The sequence below is a fragment of the Heloderma suspectum genome, chromosome 11 (assembly GCF_057233095.1).
Source record: "Heloderma suspectum isolate Gila_16-S chromosome 11, 16-S_ref, whole genome shotgun sequence".
NCBI classification, from domain to species: domain Eukaryota; kingdom Metazoa; phylum Chordata; class Lepidosauria; order Squamata; family Helodermatidae; genus Heloderma; species Heloderma suspectum.
Window position 1 is genome coordinate 11,515,541 of NC_139468.1, and position 19,434 is coordinate 11,534,974.

Consider the following 19,434-nt stretch of genomic DNA (forward strand, 5'->3'; position numbering starts at 1 on the left):
GCCCAGAGCCCTCCTCATATCATCCATCAAAGCGACCAAGGCCGTTTCTGTCCCATGCCCAGGCCTGAAGCCCAACTGAAATGCATCTAGATAATTGGCTTCTTCCAAGTGTGCTTTCAACTGCATCGCCACCACCCGCTCAATCACCTTGCCCAAAAAAGGCAGATTCAAGACTGGGCAAAAGTTGTTCAGAACTTGGGGATCCAAGGAGGGCTTTTTTAAAAGTGGTCTTATCACTGCCTCCTTGAGGGCTGATGGCATCACTCCCTCCTTAAGGGAGGCGTTCACCACCGCCCTGATCCGCTCACCCACCCTCTCTCTGCAGCTCATAATGAGCCAAGATGGGCAAGGATCAAGTAAGCAGGTGGTCGGCCTTACAGATGAAAGCACTTTGTCCACTTCATCAGAAGGAAGAAGCTGGAACCGATCCCACAAAACCGGTGTGCCACAGACCGCCTCCTGCTCACTAACTGTATCCACAGCGCATGGAATAACACTCCTAATCTGATCAATTTTACCTGCAAAGTGCCTTGCCAAGGCCTCACAGGAGGCCTTAGAATGCTTCAGTGGTTCCGGAGCAACTGGACTGACCAGGCTCCGGACCACTTGGAACAGTGGTCACTTGGAACACTATAGATGTAAGGTTTATTTAACCATCTACGCTGTCCTTTCCTGAAGGCTCCAGATAGGTTACAACATCTTAAAACCCATAAATAAGGAAAAACTTTCCTAATCCCAACAAGATTAAAGTAAAATGACTCTGATACCCCTTTCCTTCTAGCTACAAAAAGTCATACCAACAAGCAGAAACTTGACTGTAATTTTTAGATGTTACTCCTTCCCCCCTCTATTTTTAAAGGCAGTGCCTCAGCCTAACTGCTGCTGTTTAGCAGGAGAGAATAGGAGCTGGACCTGTATGTATTGGGGAAGTGTTATAGCTATAAAATGTTCAGGCTTGGGGCTGGCATCTAGCCACAAACCTGAGCCCTCTGATCCTATATAGTACAACGGAGGAATGCCTCAGAGGGGGCCTCTTTGCTTTCCTGCCTCCTGAAACTCCCCCATCCCAGTCCATTGAGCTGCACTACAGTGTTCCTGTTCCAGGTTGGCTGGAGCCCTGAACAGGAGCACGTCACTCTGGAAGTGGGGATACACTGTGACTTTTTGTTGCACATCTAGAGATGTGGAGGCCTGGGGGGAAAAATCAACAAAAGTAGAGGGAGGGGACTGGAAAAATTCAGGGATTTCCCCCCCACAAGGGATTTTGGGAAAAATAGGGATTTTCCCCCCACCCCAAGACTTCACATCTCTATGCAAGTCCTCCTTGTTTTCTGTAACAGCAATGTCAGTGGCCGTGTGCCGATTGGTTTGCAAGCAAAACACCACCAAACACAGAGGTTTCTGCATACCTTGGGGAACCCTTAGATATGCCGACATGCATGCCTTTCCAAATTACCCCTATATAAAGGGGACACACACACACATTAAGGATAGTTGCTTGTGGTGCATGCATATGACTCCTTTGCTGCTGTGTGTGACCATTTCTGTTGCCTGTATTCAGGGCTCATTGGAGGGGGGACTTCCATTTTGTCTCTCCTGAAGTGGGCAGATGAGACTGGCACACCTTCACAAAGCAGGCATGGAGTGCCTCAGATGTTGCACCTGGGATGTTGCCCCAGGCATTGGGCAGGTTTGGGAAGCAAGAAGCACATGAGTCCCTCTGCCAGAGCAGATGGATTTCAGGCTTTCTTCCTAGATCTTGACAGTTTTGTACAGGAGGGCAGAAAAAGGGTATGGTTACCTGTAGGCTGGAGGGAAGAGATCAAACTGGAGGATGCCAGCAAAAGGGTTCCTCTTCTCCTTGGTGCTGCCAAGACTGTTCCCTTCCTGCTCAGCTTCTTGTATCTCTGTCCCTCTCTCAACCACGAAGGAACCTGGAGAGAATGAGATCGAGAGAGGCTTTCTTCACACGGAGCTTTTATCCTGCGATTGAGATTGCTCCTTCACGGAAGTTTGCAGGCTCTTTATATGATGCTGTGATTATCCAAGGCGTCTCCTGCACTATATGCCCTTTGTTCCATTTCTAAATAGATTGCAGATAATGTGCTATCAAATTACCTGTTGTGTTCTGCTTGAGTTTCCTCCGTGAAAAGAGTAAAAGCGGCAAGAAGAGGAGCGAGATCAGTGAAAGATAACGGAAGACTCAGATACAGGGAGAAGGAGCGGGGAAGAGGTGGGAGGAAAGGAAGTGCATGACCAAGGGAGTTGTGATCCTGCATTTAAAACGGAAGCAGAAAGCCCTGTTTTAAATGCAGGATTTTAGGCTGGTATAGAGATGCCCAGAGTTGCAAGGGTAGATGGACAGCGGCCGCCAGTTGCCAACCACTACCTTGGCTTACATCATTTCAGCCTTTTAAGCGAAGGAGCTGGTGTGGCCTTGCCATCAGGGGTGCCCAAAATTCCAGCCAAAAAAAAGTTTGCCAAAGGCCTTAATTGTCAACAATACTATAATGATTTATTCCACTTGACTGCAGACTGACACCTGGTGTAGTCATTTACAACTGTACCGAGCTGAGTACAAAATAGCTGCCTTTTGTGTTCTTTCCACACTCCTAAGAGGCGCAAATGGCTCCCTGAAGGTTGGAATCAAAGGTATCAGTCCCGGTTGTCTCAAAGGCAAATGGTTATGGCCTTTTTTTTATTCTTCACAATCATTCAGGTGTATTTTGTTTCCCTGCTCCCTCTTTGGTCACACCTTGCTACCCCCGTGCATGTTTGAGATTGCAGCCATGCCTTTATAAACTCACCTCAGTTGAGTGTTATCTATTAGAAAGATGGTCTTCATATACTCTCGTCCCTGAAGATTTTGGAATGAAATTGGCCATTGATTTACTCTTCCCTTAATGCTAGATTTCTTATAAAAGATGCTTGAATGTGATCGACAAAGTCCTGTTTTGATAGTGGTCAAAATGTTCAGATATTCAGAAAATGCAGATATTCTCTTATTAAGGCTACATTTTGGAATGTGTCACTTTAAGGACGTCAGGTCTACGGATCCACATGTGTTTCACACTTTTATCTTGTTACACTCTGTACAAAGAGATTATGCTTTTTAGGAGATCGCAGGTTTCAGAGTATCTATTTTAGTTTCATGCATAGATGTTGGCCACAGAGCAGATGCTGAGACTACTTTGGACAGATGTAATAACCCCTGTCACAGAAAGAACCAAATTATTTGAAGATAAGCCCACACTGCTGTATGAATGTCGGAATCCTGCTTTCTCTGACAGCCGGAAAAAATAAAGGTTCACACAATCAAATTTTAGAATGCTTTCTTGTGCTGTGCACACCGCAAACCATTTCCTCATTCTGTCTGGCTACATCTGGTGGGAATGGTGACACAGCAAGAGTCACACCATCAACCTTGTTGAACCCAGTATAATTTGTCTCCTCCTCTCCCAGAACAATTTGACAATTTTTCCTTAATATTATTAAAATGTCATTTTATCTCTTAGGTCACTCTGCAGTACAATAAATGCTTACCGCCTGGCCTGCAGTCACTGCGTGGAAAACTGCACTTATGTGTTATTCAGCAACAAGATCACCTTTTTGATGGACCTGCTGATGCACCAATTCATGGTATGTACTATTTTAACTCCGAATGAACAGTGTTAATGTCATAGCTTTGGGAAATCGTATTTGAGTATTGAATATAAGTACTTGATATAGCTGGACCACTTATATCCATATCTTTCTGTAAAATACACTTAAAAGTACAAGAACTGTATGGCTGGAAATGATTTTCAAAGGCCATCAGTTCAGCTCCTCATCTGAAGGCTGAAAAGTTCACTCTGGCTAATGTCATAGAATCATAGAACAGTAGGGTTGGAAGGGGCCTATAAGACCATCGAGTCCAACCCCCTACTCAATGCAGGAATCCAAGTCAAAGCATCCCTGACAGGTTGCTGTCCAGCCTCTTCTTGAATGCCTCCAGTGTGGGAGAGCCCACCACCTCCCTAGGGAATTGGTTCCATTGTCATATTGCTCTAACAGTCAGGAAGTTTTTCCTGATGTTCAGCTGGAATCTGGCTTCCTGTCACTTGAGCCCATTATTCCATGTCCTGCACTCTGGGATGATCAAGAAGAGATCCTGGCCTTCCTCTCTGTGACAACCTTTCAAGTACTCCAAGAGCACTATCATATCTCCCTTCAGTCTTCTCTTCTCAAGGCTAAATGTGCCCAGTTCTTTCAGTCTCTCCTCAAAGAGCTTTGTTTCCAGTCCCCTGATCATCTTTGTTGCCCTCCTTTGAACCCTCTCCAGGAACCAGTAGAATTTGGTGCAGAACCTCACGCCCAGGGGCCAAATCTGGATCACTTCTGTTCCCAGTCAGACCCTTTGGGGTTCCGATTCAGCTCTCTGAGATTCCCTCAACCACCAGTTGTTTGATGGTTTCCCAGCTTTTGTGCAGTTTTTTCCCCATTCTAAAATGGTTGAAATGCCTCTCCTAAGGCTTAGTTACTGGCAGCGAGAGCTTTAAGCTAAAATATGCTGGTATTTTTGGCCCCGCCCTTTTGCCTTCAGCCCCGCCCACCACTGGAATGTGCCCCCCCACACACACTTATCCAAAATGATATTCAGCTGAAAGAGGTTCAACATCCCTGGCTTTTATGAGCCTGCCCACACACTTCAATTTTATATCCATCTATAGTTATACAAATCTATCATGCGGCCACTTTTGGAATACTGTGTGTAGTTTGGGTTGCCGTATTTCAAAAGGGGCATTCTTGACCTGGGAAAGGTGTAAAAGGGCATCAAAGCTATCAGGTGGCTGGAGGAATTCCCCTACAAGAAACAGTTACAACATTTGGGGCTATCAACTTTAGAAAAATGGTGAGTAACGGGGAACATGATCAAGGTTTATAAAATGAAGTGTGATGTGGAGAAAGTGGACAGGGAGAAGTTTGTAGAGATAGAGAGAGTCTCATAACCATAGAACCCAGGGTCATCCAATGAAACAGATTGGTGGGAGAGTCAGGATAGACAAAAAGGAAATGCATCTTCACAGATTACATCCTTAAGTACGGAATTTGCTGCTACGAGATGTAGATAGCCACCAATGGAGATGACTTTAAAAGGGAATGAGACAAATTCATGGAGAATAAGGCTATGACTGGATCCTAGTCAGGCTGCCTCCATGCTGCCTCCAGGAACATGCAAGTTGCCTCCTTCCGCATGAGCCTGCACGCCTACTGAGAGTTTTAGTGGTGGCCCTCCTGTGTGTCCCCAAAAGTACATTTAGTTGGGACCAAGAAGAGGGCCTTCTCAGTGGCTTGCCTCCTCTTTAATGGCCTTCAGTCAGGTTGTTATTATAAGGTTGCTCAAAACTTCCTTTTTCGGGAAGCTTTTGGCCCATGAGTAGGTTACTCTCACACTGAATTATTTTTAACTTGCTAGAAACTGTCTGATTGAACGATTGTAATGGCTGCTTGTACATTTCATCTTTTTTATCCTGCCAATTTAGTGTTTATTCTGTCGCTTTTTGTGTACTGTTACTTTATCATTGTTTTAAATATTCTTGTTAGTCACCTTGAGCTCTGTTGAGGAAAGGTTGGGTATCAGTGTTTTAAACAAATGAAGAAGCACAACAGTGGGAGAGGCCTACTGCCTTCCTTTCCTGCTAGTGGACGGCCTAGGGGCCTCTGGCTGGCCACTGCAGGAAAGCGGATGCTGGATGAGATGGATCCTTGGTCCAATCCAGCAGGACTCTTCTTATGCAGAGGTGAATTGTACCGTACAACTGTTCATTCTTGTTTAACTGATAGTGGCACTTTTTAAGGCTATAAATCAGGGGTGGGCAACTTTGGGAGGTCTGGGGGCCATTTTTGCCCCACAAGCTGCTCCTCCCCGCCCCCAGCACAGAAAAAAGGCATCTGGAGCAGCTGCAGAGCATCAAACAGGTAGAAGGTAGCTTGTTTCAAGGTAATTTTGACCCTTTTGGTGCTCCATAGTAGCTACAGGGCACTAAAGGGGGGGGGGAGGATTCAAAATGGCTGCTCCAGAAGCCATTTTGTTTTCTTAAATTACAATTTGGGGGGACAGCAGGGGCCGCATGTGGCCCATGGGCCACACATTGCCAACCCCTGCTGTAAATAAAAGTGCCCCAGTGAAAAACTGAATGGCATAGAGGGAAGTTCACTGTATCCTGCTGCCTTACTGTGTTTGCTTGAATTCTACTGATGTAAGCCCCAAGCTAGATACAACGCCAGGCATGTGTATCTTCCCCTGGCATTTTTTTTAAACCAAAAACAGCCTCGAGGCTGCAAATTGGGGGGCAGGGGAGCAGAGGGAAGGAGGGGCTCAAACCGTAACACCAGGCCTATCCCAATCCTTTGTAAAGTGGGTGTATAGGTCACTTTTTAGAGCCAAAGGATGTCTGGGTGAAGGGAACTGAACCCATCCCATGCCCACCAGTTTCTTCCCCATAACTTTTAGTCCCAGTCATTTTCCTTCCAGTTGGGCTTAGTTCTCATATCAAAAACCCAGCTAGGAAGAAAGTGACATTAGGAGAGATGACACAAGGAGGTAAATGTTTAGTAGGCAGGGGCATGTTTAGCTCTAAAAATCAGCCATCCTCCATTTTATATGGGATTGGAGCAGGCCCAGGTTTACACAAACTGGTCCGTTGCCCTTTCCTGTAGTTTGATCCTTGAAAATAAGCCAAAGAGTTCTTGTGTTCTTTTCGGCATTGTTTTTTATATATTTTTATAAATGCATATCTTTATGTGGATCTTAACAAGTTTTGCGAATCACATTAAAAAAGACAGAAACATTATAATGGGAAAACTTTCAACTTTCACTTAATTTCAGATGACATTAAATATTTTATTAGAAACTCATTTATAATTGATAGTGACCTGCTCATCATGAGATATTTAGTCTAGGATTGCTACTTATAAATGGTGTGTGTGTGTTTTCATGAGCCAAGCGGTTTGTTAATTGAAAAGTTATGTACGTGACTTAAATAATTTACATTGCACTGTTAGAATCAACAAGCCATAGGACAGTTGACAAATACTTAAGTGGAGGCCCACCAGAGGCTCTCTTTGTAGACAAAAGGAGCCTGAACGCAACTTGTAAATTCTGCTTCTCAGTAGTCACATGTCCATTCTTTTCCTCCAGTTCTTTCCCCCAAGGAACCAAGGTGTACAATTTGAGGTATCCTCCATTTAGTGCTCTCTGTGTTGTACAGAGAAAGCCACAATATGGTTGAGGTTTCTCTGCTGAAAGACCCTAGCTTGTGTGGTTGAAGTATAAAAGAAATCCTTCAGCAGTTAATCCATTTCGATGCCAAAAACTTCCACTTTTCACTTAAATAGTACTGCAGAGCCTACTCCTGAAGAAGTGCTAATTCTCCCTATTAGATTCTGTTCCGCAGTGGATGGTTGTTTCTGTCTCAGCCAGCAGGAGACAGACTTTTTCCAAAGTTCAAAGCCAGGGTCTTCCTCCCCTCATAACTCTCAGTTGTTCTTTTGCCTTGGTAGGCGGTGGCAGGCTGTGAGGAACAACACCTCTTTTCATCACATTCTCAGATGAATCAGGTCACCTCATCCCAAACATTTCAAGGAGACTCAAGGGGAGTTTGAGTCTTGAGGTTGGAACGATGCTCACTTTACCCGCAATCCCCTATCACTCACTTGTGATATTTAGAAGCATCTTGCCAGAGGGTGTTTCTCCCTGTAACATAATGGTCCCTCAGGAATGCTGCTGGGGATATCTTTGAGGGCACTGTTGTCTGGCAGTGTGCCCTGTCAAGCAGGGGGCAGCACAAACACCATTTCAGGGCTTTAGGAGTAACCTATTTTAAGGATGGTTAACTAGTGGCCGTAGGCTGAATCCAGACCCTGAGTCAGTTTTATCTGCCCCCTGGCAACATTACCAAATTTTAAGCAGGGAGTGCTAAAAGGTTTACCACATACTGTCACTCATAAGGAAAAGAGAAATGATTTCAAGTTTTGATAAGTGAGAGAATTCCACATTTAGCATTGCACCTCTCTCTCCTGGATTTTGTATGTATGTAGACCATTTGGTAACAAGGTACTTCCAGATGTAGGTGAAAAGATGAGTGCTACCAAGGTTACTCCTTGTCTCCCTCCTCGTAGGAACATAGGAAGCTGCCTTATACTGAGTCAGCCCTTGGTCCATCTAGCCCAGTATTGTCAACAGTGAGTGGCAGCAATGGCTCTCCAGGGTTTCAGGCAAGAGTCTTTCAAGCCCTACCTGGAGATGCCGGGATCTTCTGCATGCAAAGGAGTTGCTCTACCACTGAGCTATGGTGCTTCTCCTCCTCCATGAGAAGAAGCAGAGCTTGAAGACTGAACTTTTGGTCATCATACCAGACTTTCTATAGGCATTCAAGCGCTTTGATTAGATCAGCCTTCCCCACCTTGGTGCCTCCAGTTGTGTTGGATTACAACGGCCATCATAACCAGCCAGTGTGTCCATCGGTTGTGGTGGCTGGGGATGGTTTTGATCAAGAGGCAAAAGTTTTCCATTACAAAAAAAATATGATTCCTTCAACAAGCAGTCGCCTCAATGAAAGCAGGACTGACTGCTGACCACTTCCTCCCCACATGAGCCTAGAACAGGGATTTTTCATGGTTCTGCTGATGTCTGGTAAGCCTGGATACCAGAGCAGTGGGTCCTACAGACTGTCTCCAAAGGTAAACAACAGAGATCACTGCATGGAGAGTTTCCAGTTATCTGTTGACTCAGGGCAGTATCCAGTGGTGTCATTCCACAAACTCAAATAGTGCTAACAGAGCTGTCCCGAATCTTTCATTTGCAGATGTGCTTGCACATTGAGCTAGTAGAACATGCACTAGTGGAACACATAGCCTGTTTGTGAAAATGGTTGCACGACTTCTTGCGCAAGCAGTTGAACAAGTGGATCTTTAGTTGGATTCTCTCTTGGTTTCAGAACCTGGTTTTCCAGTAGTGCAGAATCATTTGCGCTAGCAGAACGATACAGTTGGATACTACCCTATGGGTTAGCGTTAGTGTTCTCTGTGGCAAAACAATCCACTTATCCCTCATCTAACTGCTTGACTACAGCAGCTTTTCAGAATCAAGAGACGTACGGCGCAATCCCGTCCATATCTACTCAGAAACAAGTCCCACTGTTTTCAGTGGGGTTATTCCTAGGTAAAAAATGTATAGGATTGCAGCCATAGCTATGTGGACAAAGCAGTCTCCACTCCAGACTTTTTTGAGGAAAGACTTCTTGGAACAATCTGTCAGAATATCTGTGTGGTTTTTACAAACTGGTTTGAGGTAATTGAAGGGTAAGCCTAGTGAATCAAGTTGGTGAAAATGCTATCCTTTGCATGTCTTGAGCCATGGAGCTGCCCATGTTTTTGTGATACAGATCAAAATTACATATATCTTTTTGTGAGTGAAAGAACTGAATAGATGTAAGAGAGGATCACTCTTTCAGTTTGAACGGGAAGCTTAAATTGATAATTCCAACAAAATATTTAGCATTTGACTCTTAGCAAATTTACAGTGATTTATTGACATTTCTGCAAAGGGATGTTTCAGTTCCTAGAAAGACACATATGTAAACCATGGATTTCATGAGGAAACCTTTAAATTAAATGTTTTTTAGAGTATGTCTTAAATTGGAGGTGCGGGAGAGTATGTACTGTATTTCAGTACCTGTTCTTTTGTGCTTTTAAAAATAACCTCTATGGGGCATGACAGATTAATTTCGTAATCAGGTGTTCTCAGGTAGATCAAAGGAGCATTTCCAAATGCTTCTGAAAATAACAAGCTGAACAAGTGAGCAAGCAATCTGAGCTCACCCTGAACATGGTCTTAGGTGCCTTTGTTCATTCGGTTTGGTATTCCCCTCAGAATGTAACCGTGGGTTAAATGTTTCCACCATTTCTTTCCTAAGCCAGGCAACAAAATGAAGCAAAATATTGGGATTCTTGACTTCGGTGCCTCTTACATACAGTACCTGAATTAAATCCGAATTCGGAAAAAAACATGCATGACTACAACACTTAAAACTTTTTTTCCTACAAGAATGTATTTTTTCTTCTTTTTATTCCCTATGAAATAAGACATCCCTTTATTTGTTTATTTATTACATTTATTATTACATAATAATATGTAATATTATATAATAACTTATTACATTTTTATCCTGCCTTTTTTCCTCTGAGGAACCCAAGGCAGCTTACATGATCCTCCTCCTCTCCATTTTATCCTCACAACAACCCTGTGAGGTAGGTTAGGCTAAGAGTCAGTGACTGGCTCAAAGTCATCCAGTGAGCTTCATGGTTGAGTGGAGACTAGAACCCAGGTCTCCTGAGTCCCAGTCCAACACTCTAACCGCTACACCACACTGGCTCTTTATATCTTGTTTATTTCTTACATTTATACTCTGCCTTTCCTCCATATAGAGCTCAAGGAGTCTTACATAATCCTCCCACATGATATCCTGCCTTTTCTCCAAGGAGCTTAGGACAGCATATGCAGTTCTTCTCCCCCAGATTGTATCCTCACAACAACCCTGTGAGGTAAGTTAGGCTGAAAAAGAGATAGCCACACCCAGTGAATTTCATGGCTGAGCAAGGATTTGAAGCTGGGTCTTCCGAGTCCTAGTCTGCCCAGATGTCCCCAAAGTGCCCCCCCAAAATATGGGGGGCATGGCCAATAGTCATGCTGGCTGAGAATGATGGGTATTGTATTCCAACACATCTGGACGTCACCAAGTTGGGGAAGGCTTTGAGCACTCTACCACAGTGGCTCTCTCAGTAGACATACTTTCTCGAGTACACATGAAGCAACGACTATTTAAGAGCGCAGAGTTTCGTGTATTTCAATTTGTTTGTTTGTTTATTTATTTTGTACCCTGCCTTTCTACCAAAAAATAGCACTCAAGATGACGTTTTTAATGTGAGTCACCTCAGATATACTTTTTCTAAAATCATAGTAAATAAACGTAGTATTTTGCTAGGCATTTCTAGTGGACATTTCTCTCTACTTGCATACATAAGGAGCATCTGAAATGATATTTTTTTTCTCTTCTCCCCCCTCCCTTTTTAAACAATCTTAAAACTAAAGAGATGGAATCTCTGATTACCACTGCATTTTGTGACTTAAATTGCTTTTGAACAGAGCCATTTGTGTCACACTTCTGATTTGAATAAATGATGGAGCAGAGTTTATTCCCTTATAGATACAAGCTTCATAGTCCAAGTAATGGCAGTTTTATGTTTGACTGGGTACCAGCGGGGCTTGCTTTAATATGAAGGCAGACTCACACTGGTTCTTCTCTGGGTTATTTCTTCTTGTTTTCTGCCTTTAAGACTGAAGGCCTGGAACTGTCAGGAGCTAAAAGCTTTGTTTAGTCCCCGGCCAGGTAATGCCAGTCAGCTTTATCTCCCCTTCCACCGCCCTGCAATTGGCCTCAACCCTGACCTCAGCAGACCACCCACCTTAGGGAGCAGTTCCCAGCTTCCTCACTTAATTGTTCCATTTTGTGCAGGGAGAGAGAGCGAGAGCTGGCGGTATTTACTACAAATACTCTGCCGAAGTGCCCCATTTTCCAAACCCGTTTCTGTTCGGGCAAGCCCAGAGGCTTTCTGTCTACAGAAACCACAGCAGCCCCACTGATTATGAGAACGGGGTTCAGACACACAAGGAACGCAGTGATCAGAGATAACAGCACAGGGTGTACAACACCCCTGAGTACATGTCCTCTGAGGGCATCCTACTGAGACACAGATTCTGCTTTTAAGAGGAAAAGTAGTCACAAAATATTATCCTGTGGCGGCAGCCAAGAGATACTTAAGGTAAACCTAGGGGATTCTTTTTTAGCACAGCCCTTCTAACATTTCTTCTCTGTCCTTCAGTCTGCTGTAAATTGCACGTGCAAGGCTTAAGACTGCGTGTGTGCGTGCATGTGTGTGTGTTTCAGATATTGCAGGCTAAAGGTTGAGTGTAGAAGACTTTCTTGTTCCACTTTTGTTTTTTGGATTTTTAAAGTTTAGAAACATAGGAAACTGCCTTACACTGACTCAGACCCTTGGTCCATCTATTCAGTATTGTCATCACCGACTGCCAGCCATGGCTCTCCAGGGTTTCAGTCAGGAGTTTTTCCAGCCCTGCCTGGAGATGCCAGGAATTGAACCTGGAACCTTCTGCATTCAAAGCAGGTGCTCTGCCACTGAGCTATAGTGTGTCTCCTCCTCCATAAGAAGAAGCAGAGCTTGAAGACTGAACTTTTGATCATCATACCAGACTTTCTATAGGCATTCAAGCTTGGGAATCAAACCTGGGACTTTCTGCATGCAAAGCATGTGCTCTACCACTGGGCCGTGGCCCCTCCATTGTGGAGGATATTGTAGCTTTTACACTCCCCATTCCAAGCTGAGCACTGTAAGACATTGGGGGTTGGGGCATCTTCCCAAATCTCGAGTATTTTCCCTCTCCCGTGGCTAGGTCCCAGTACAAAGAAACCATGTCCATCTCCCCAATTGGTTGTCAGTGAATTGAAGCTGTGACTTAGCTAGGGTGCTCCCACAGCCAATAGTGAATTTGTCAAGCTGGCAGGTATTCTACTAGTTGTAAAATCTGGAAGATCAGTGGGGATTGTGGTTTAGGCCAGAGTGTCCTGTTCTAAAAAGGTCAACCAAAACCCCACTCATTGGAAGCCCTTCTCCCCGCCCCACCAAAGCAAGGCTTCCCAGTGATGGCACCTCACTTTTGGAATGCCCTCCCCCAGAGAAGCTCGCCAGGAGCTCACTCTGACCTCTCTTCAGGGCCCATTGAAGGTGTCATTCTGATGCCCAAGCATTCTAGCGTGTGGAGTGGCTGATTTTAATCGTTTTAGGTTTGGCCTGCTTTAGTGAATGAATGCCCCTGTTTTTGTGTGCTGAATTTTGACTGTTGAATTTTATTGTACTGGGTTGTATCCAGTTAACCCTTCTTGCTGATAAAATAGCTTCTGTCAGCAGAACAGGCAATTCTCCCTCCCCTCTACAGTCCCCCCCCCCCCAATGTGTCCTTAAAATCTGCTCTGGGGTGTTGGGGGATCTTCCAGAGCAGATGGGGGCGGCTGAAGAGGGTGGCAAGAAGGGAAACATAAGAACTTAATTAGAGCCACACTGGATCAGGCAAAGGGTCCATCTCATCCAGCATTCTGTTCACACAGTGGCCAATCAACTGCCCACAGGAAACCCATAAGCAGGACATGAGTGCAACAGCACCCTCCTGCCCATGTTCCCCAGCAACTGGTGTACCTAGGCATACTGCCTTTGATACTTGGAGGTGGCATATAGCTGTCAGGACTAGTAGCTATTGAAAGCCTTCTTCTCCATGAATTTGTCCAATCCTGTTTTAATGCCATCCAAATTGGTGGCCTTCACTACATCTTGTGGTAGCAAATTCCATAGTTGAGCTATGCGCTGGATTTCACCCACTGTGTTATTCTTTTAACTGTCTGCTGCCCTGGGAACATATGCTTGAAAAGTGGCACATAAATTCTGTAGATAATAAATGGTACATACATAGATTAAAGCCACAAAGCCCTTTTTCAAGTGCTCCCCACATTCCCCCCACCCCCCAGTTCTGGAATGCTGTCCCAAGGAAAGCTCCCCTGCCACCCAGACTGCTAACTTTTCAGCACCAGGATGAGACTTTCCTGTTCTCCCAGGCTTTTGAAATTGTCTAAAGTATTTAAAGTATTTCTAAATATTTTATTATGGTTGTGTCTTATTATCCTAGTCCCTGCAATGTGGTTTTACCTCTTATACCTGATACTGTATCGTATGCTGTATCAACACAGTTATTAGTTTTATATCGTTGATTTTATTTGTAGTATCATTATTATTGTAAAATGCCTAGACAAATTTATTTTATGAGATGTTTAATAAATATAATATAATATAATGTCGGCTACTTCAACTTAGCATCCCCCTCCCCCTCTTAGAATCATAGAAAAGTAGGGTTGGAAGGGGCCTACAAGACCATCGAGTCCAACCCCCTGCTCAGTGCAGGAATCTAAGTCAGAGCATCCCTGACAGGTGGCTGTCCAGCCTCATCTTGAATGCCTCCAGCGTGGGAGAGCTCACTACATCCCCGGGTAATTGGTTCTATTGTCGTATTGCTCTAACAGTCAGGACATTTCTCCTGATGTTCAGCTGGAATCTGGCTTCCTGTCACTTGAGCCCATTATTCCATGTCCTGCGCTCTGGGATGATCAAGAAGAAATCCTGGCCTTCCTCTTGGTGACAACCTTTCAAGTACTTGAAGAGTGCTATCCTATCTCCCCTCGGTCTTCTCTTCTCAAGGCTAAACATGCCCAGTTCTTTCAGTCTCTCTTCACAGGGCTTTGTTTCCAGTCCCCTGATCATCTTTGTTGCCCTCCTCTGAACCCTCTCCAGCTTGTCTGCATCCTTCTTAAAGTGCGGTGCCCAGAACTGGACACAGTACTCCAGATGAGGCCTAACCAGTGCTGAGTAGAGGGGAACTAGTAAAGAGAGTTGATAGAACACCAATCTAAGAACCATGTTTTTAATAGTTTGGACTCTTTTATAGAGACAATACTATACAGTTCAATTCAATACAGTTTGGAGTCTTTTATAGATACTCTTTTCATACAATTGTACACCAAAGGGATTTTTAAAAGTCATATTTGTCCTTTTGCAAATCGGAAGAGCAAAACAGTTGCATACAAAACCAAATAAATGGGAGAGTTTGTAATGTCAATGAAGCCATACAGAAAGAACGTAGCAACAAGTACATTAATGGCATTTACAAGATAAACAGGTGGAATATTACCTTCACGAATCTGTCGTTTCAATTTTTCCATTGGAGCTACGTGCCAAACTCTCTGGAGCCAATGCAAACAGATTTTTTTTCTTCCATTGGAGTGTTACTTCTTGCTTAACACAAATTATAAACCAAGTAATTTCTTTAAAATTTCAAAGGGATATTTTTAAAATACAGATTGCATCAAGATCACTCTCTTAACTTTCATCCAATTTCAAGCATATTTGCCCAGTCGTAAGTCCCACTAACAGCACAATCCTATGCATGTCTACTTAGAAGTAAGAGCTACTGAGTTCAGTGGGCCTTACTCCCCAGTGAGTATGCGTAGGATTGCATCCTGAGTTCAGCGAGGCTTCCTCCCAGGCAACTGTATACTAGGATTGCCATCTTCATCATATTAATGAAGCAATTGTGAAGCTATTCTGTATTCAGAATAGCTTCATTCTGCTGCCTTTTAGACATAAATGCAAGGAAAGCCATAATCATTAAGATCTATGTTTTGACAAAAAACCAGGAGTAGAGACACCAGCGGCTGAGACAGGAAAACTAAATGGTGGGTGTGTTCGTGAGCTTCTTGCAAGTACTTCCTCTCAACAGGTTGGTTCATGCTAATGCCAAAACAATGCATATCTCCACTTTAGAAAGGCCAGACTCAAGGTAATATATTGCTTCGCACCTCCCTGAACAGAAGGAAGTTCAAAGAATGGCCTTTTCTGAGGACAATAAGGAGAGAGGATTGGAGACTTAAGGTGTTTTTGTGTTATCAACTTGCTTACAGATATGTAAGTTGAGTATCGGGGAGCTGGCATGTATCTACGCAGTGCTAGTCTTTAAACAGGATCGATTCCCCAAGAGCAAGGAGCCCACCTTCCCAAGGTTCCTCCTTCCAACCTGCAGTAACATTCAAGTTACTGTCCTTTGCTGGCTACATTTGAACACTGGCAAACTATTTCTCTTCACCCCTGAGCAAGTGGAGTGTGGCTAGTGCCTAGTAGCCACCAGCCATCAATTCTTATTTAAACTAGCTCTCCAAAAGCCTAGATAATAGGTCATCTCTTCACTTTGACCATAACACCACAATAGCTTGTAAGCATGTATCGCTGCTTAGAAATCCCACAGGTAAAATGTTAGCCTATGAGAGCAACATAATAAAATCTCAATGAAACTCTTCTTGTCAGTCAGAAGAGTTGGTTGGACTAAAATGTGACAAGGCCACCTGAAGACCAGAGACATATTGGAGTGACAGTTGCTGCTTGGGAAAGAGAGACAAACTAATGTTCCTGGGTTCCAGGATAGAAACAGTGAAGCAGGGCCAGCCCAACCATTAGGCAGAGTGAGACAGTCACCTCAAGTATTAGATGCTGGGAGGCTGCAACAAGGTGCTGGAGGAGAGAGCTGTGGACCACGCTGGCTGTCCTCTGCTCCCTAAGCTAGCCTGTTGCCTTCAGATGTGGTAGAGGATGCTGTCCCATTGGCAGTGTTGGAGGAACATTGAACCACCAGTCTAGTTAGCTTTTGTACATGGAATGGGAGCAGTGCCATCTTGTCCTTCACCTCATGTCTCCTTTCTGCTTTGTTTACAGAATATATAATAGCTTTTCCACACAAATTGCATAGGCAGGGGGCAGGGAGAGCAAAGGAAAGGCCAAGTCTGCAGTCTTGAAATGTAGCACACAGACCAGAGCTGGGTTTACTATTAAGCAGGTATGAGCAGCCCACCTACAGCCTTGTTTGTTGTTGTTTATTCAGTCAGTCGCTTCCAACTCTTCGTGACTTCATGGACCAGCCCACGCCAGAGCTTCCTGTCGGCTGTCGCCACCCCCAGCTCCCCCAAGGTCGAGTCCGTCACCTCCAGAATATCATCCATCCATCTTGCCCTTGGTCGGCCCCTCTTCCTTTTGCCTTCCACTTTCCCTAGCATCAGCATCTTCTCCAGGGTATCCTGTCTTCTCATTATGTGGCCAAAGACAAGTAATGAGGGAGTGGGTAGCTGAGCATACTGCTGTTGCTGGTGACCCTGGCCCCTGGCAGACATGCAAGCCTACTGAATTGATCTGCATGGGAATGGAGATACGAATTCTAGGTTGGATCCAGACTTCAGCATGCATAGAGTAGGCTCATTGTAATCAATGGGGCAAGTAAGATGTGACTAACATGTCCCACTGATTAACTACTTCGAGATATCTTTTTAGATATGGTAAGTGGTCTATAAATGGATTAGGTTGTTGTTGTTGTTGTTGTTGCAATCGGTTTACTCTTGGGTTTCAATGGGTTTACTTTTAATCATGCTTAGACTTAAGTCTAAATCTATCCCAGTGATCATTGTATGTAAATTATCTACATATATTAAGAGCCCCATGGGCCAGTCCTACTCATCCTATGACAAGGGTGGGCAGCCTGTGGCATTTCAGATGTTGGAGTGCAGGTCCCATCATCCCTGACTATTGGCTATGCTGGCTGGGGCTGATGGGAGTTGATGTCCAAAAACATCTGGAACGCCACTGGTTTCTCATCCCTGCTCGGAAGGGATGTGCAACACCCAGAGTTTTTAAATTTTATTTTAAAGCATTTCTTTTGTTTTATTATTTCTATCACTTGTATCCTCCCTTTCCATAACAAATAATCAAGGTAGCTGACAAATTCAAATAAAAACTACTTACATAATACAACAAAGAGGGCTACATTGAAAAAACAACAACATCTAAACCTTTAAACATCTAAATTTAGCAGACTCACTCCCTGCTAAAAGCCAAACATTAATAATAGGATTTTATTTAAAAGGAGCATCCAGAGAAAGACTGCCGAAATAAAACTCTCTTCATTGTCCCCCAAAAGGCAAGCAGCAGTGGGGCCAGATGGACCTCTCTTGGCAAGCTGTTTCAGGTTCTGGATGCCACAACATGAAAGGCCGTATCATTAATACCCACCCTCCATACATATGTGGTGATGGTGGTGTTTTCTTTATTTTTATGTAAATGGCTTTTAAATTTGTATATTGTGTTTTAATTTCTGTAAACCACCCAGAGAGTTTTGGCTATGGGGCAGTCGGTATACAAATGTAATTAATAATAATAATTTTCTATCCCACCTTTTCACAGGAAATAGTGCTCAAAGTGGCTCTACGCAAATAGCTGTAAAAAGTTAACAGGGATTGGTGTTGTAGTTGCTGATGTCACAAAGCCGCCAAAATGAATCATGTTCTTTTCGAAAAGAAGGGGATTAACCGCTTTCCTTGTTGGCTGTTCTGTGTGCATGTGTGTGTGTGCAGTCAAAAGGGACCTTCTGCTTTTCTACTGATGGGGAGAAAATACAGGGACTCTGGAGTCAGCTTCACAGCCTCCACCAGTCTGAGTTTTCATTAAAAAAAAAAAAAAACTGCCAGGAGATTGATTGTAGATCTCCCAGCATTGTGTGTAGTTTAAGCCAAAAACGGTTAAGGAAAAAAAGGGGTGGGTATCTTGTACAGAGAATGCTTGTTATGTTAATGGATTCTAAATTGTAGCATCTGACGTGCTAATTAAATATGTGCACATGTTTTAAATACAATCCATCTACTTTGGTAGACAGTCAAAATAATTAGGCGTGAATTACTGCAGTCTGTGTAAATTACCGGAGAAACATAATATTCTTTCTTCAACTGAACTTGAATAAGTAGCTGAAGACTTCTCACTTCTTAGCTTGGCTCACTACCAGGAACAGACTATTACAATGAATTTTAAGTACCAACTCAAGGCACAGAGCTAATGAATTAAAAAAAAAAATCTGCATGTTGTTCTTTGTTGCCAAGTGTTACCATATTCCCACCTGGAAGGATACGGCACTAAACTATGGGGTAGCTGCATTTTACAATTCCGCTTGTCATACAGTTAAGTGAAAAGATTTTTCCAGTGAAACCAATTTGAAGTTGGGTTTTACCATAATTTCTGCATTGAGAAAGCAGAGTTGTCTGTCTGATATTCATTCCAAAGTTCCCCTGAGAACTTGCCTGCCTGCCTGCCTTCCCAGATGGGCACCCAGCTCTGGGCAAAGTTGACAGCCTACCACTGAGGCACACCTCCTTCTGTTTATCTTCGTCTTTATTATTAATAATGCACTTTTAAAGTTTAAAGGCAGTTGGGAGACTGCATGAAGTGGATCACCATGAGAACATAAGGAAAGCCCTGCTGGATCAGTCCATGGGTCCATCTTGTAAAGCAAGGCTACGGGATCTCTTTCAGCTTGAGGCCCAAATTTCATTTCAGAGAAACTTTCAGCAGCCATGTTCCAGTGCTGGGTAGGGGTAGCCAAAAATACCCCAAATACCAGCATATCTTAGCTTAAAGCTCTTACTGCCAGTAAGTAAGCCTTAGGAGAGACATTTCAACCTTCCAGAATCCAGGGGGGAAATTGCACTAGAGCTGGGAAGCCACCAAACAGTGGGTGGATGGGGGAAAGGGAAAAGGAGCGTGGCCAGTTGGGGTACTCTAGAGGGCCAGATTTGGCCCATGGGCCTGCTGAGTTTCTGCCCCCTGTAGCACAGCATTCTGCTTCCCACAGTGGCCAGTCAGATGCCTCCAGGAAAAGACAGTGGAGTGTATCTAAGTGTATCTTCT

The 19,434-nt window shown here is 43.9% G+C and overlaps 1 protein-coding gene across 11 annotated transcripts in view; it reads left to right on the plus strand.

Moving 5' to 3' along the window:
• The window catches only part of SCAPER (S-phase cyclin A associated protein in the ER), a 238,025-nt gene that overhangs the window by 166,105 nt on the left and 52,486 nt on the right, over positions 1-19,434 (plus strand). For all 11 annotated transcript variants that reach the window (XR_014785311.1, XR_014785312.1, XM_084816787.1 and 8 more), the window contains one exon: positions 3,516-3,639. Coding sequence is in view for 9 of the 11 variants with exons in the window: in XM_084816787.1 (XP_084672913.1) it covers positions 3,516-3,639 (124 nt within the window). In the remaining 2 variants the exon portion in view is untranslated. The remainder of the gene's footprint in view (positions 1-3,515; positions 3,640-19,434) is intronic.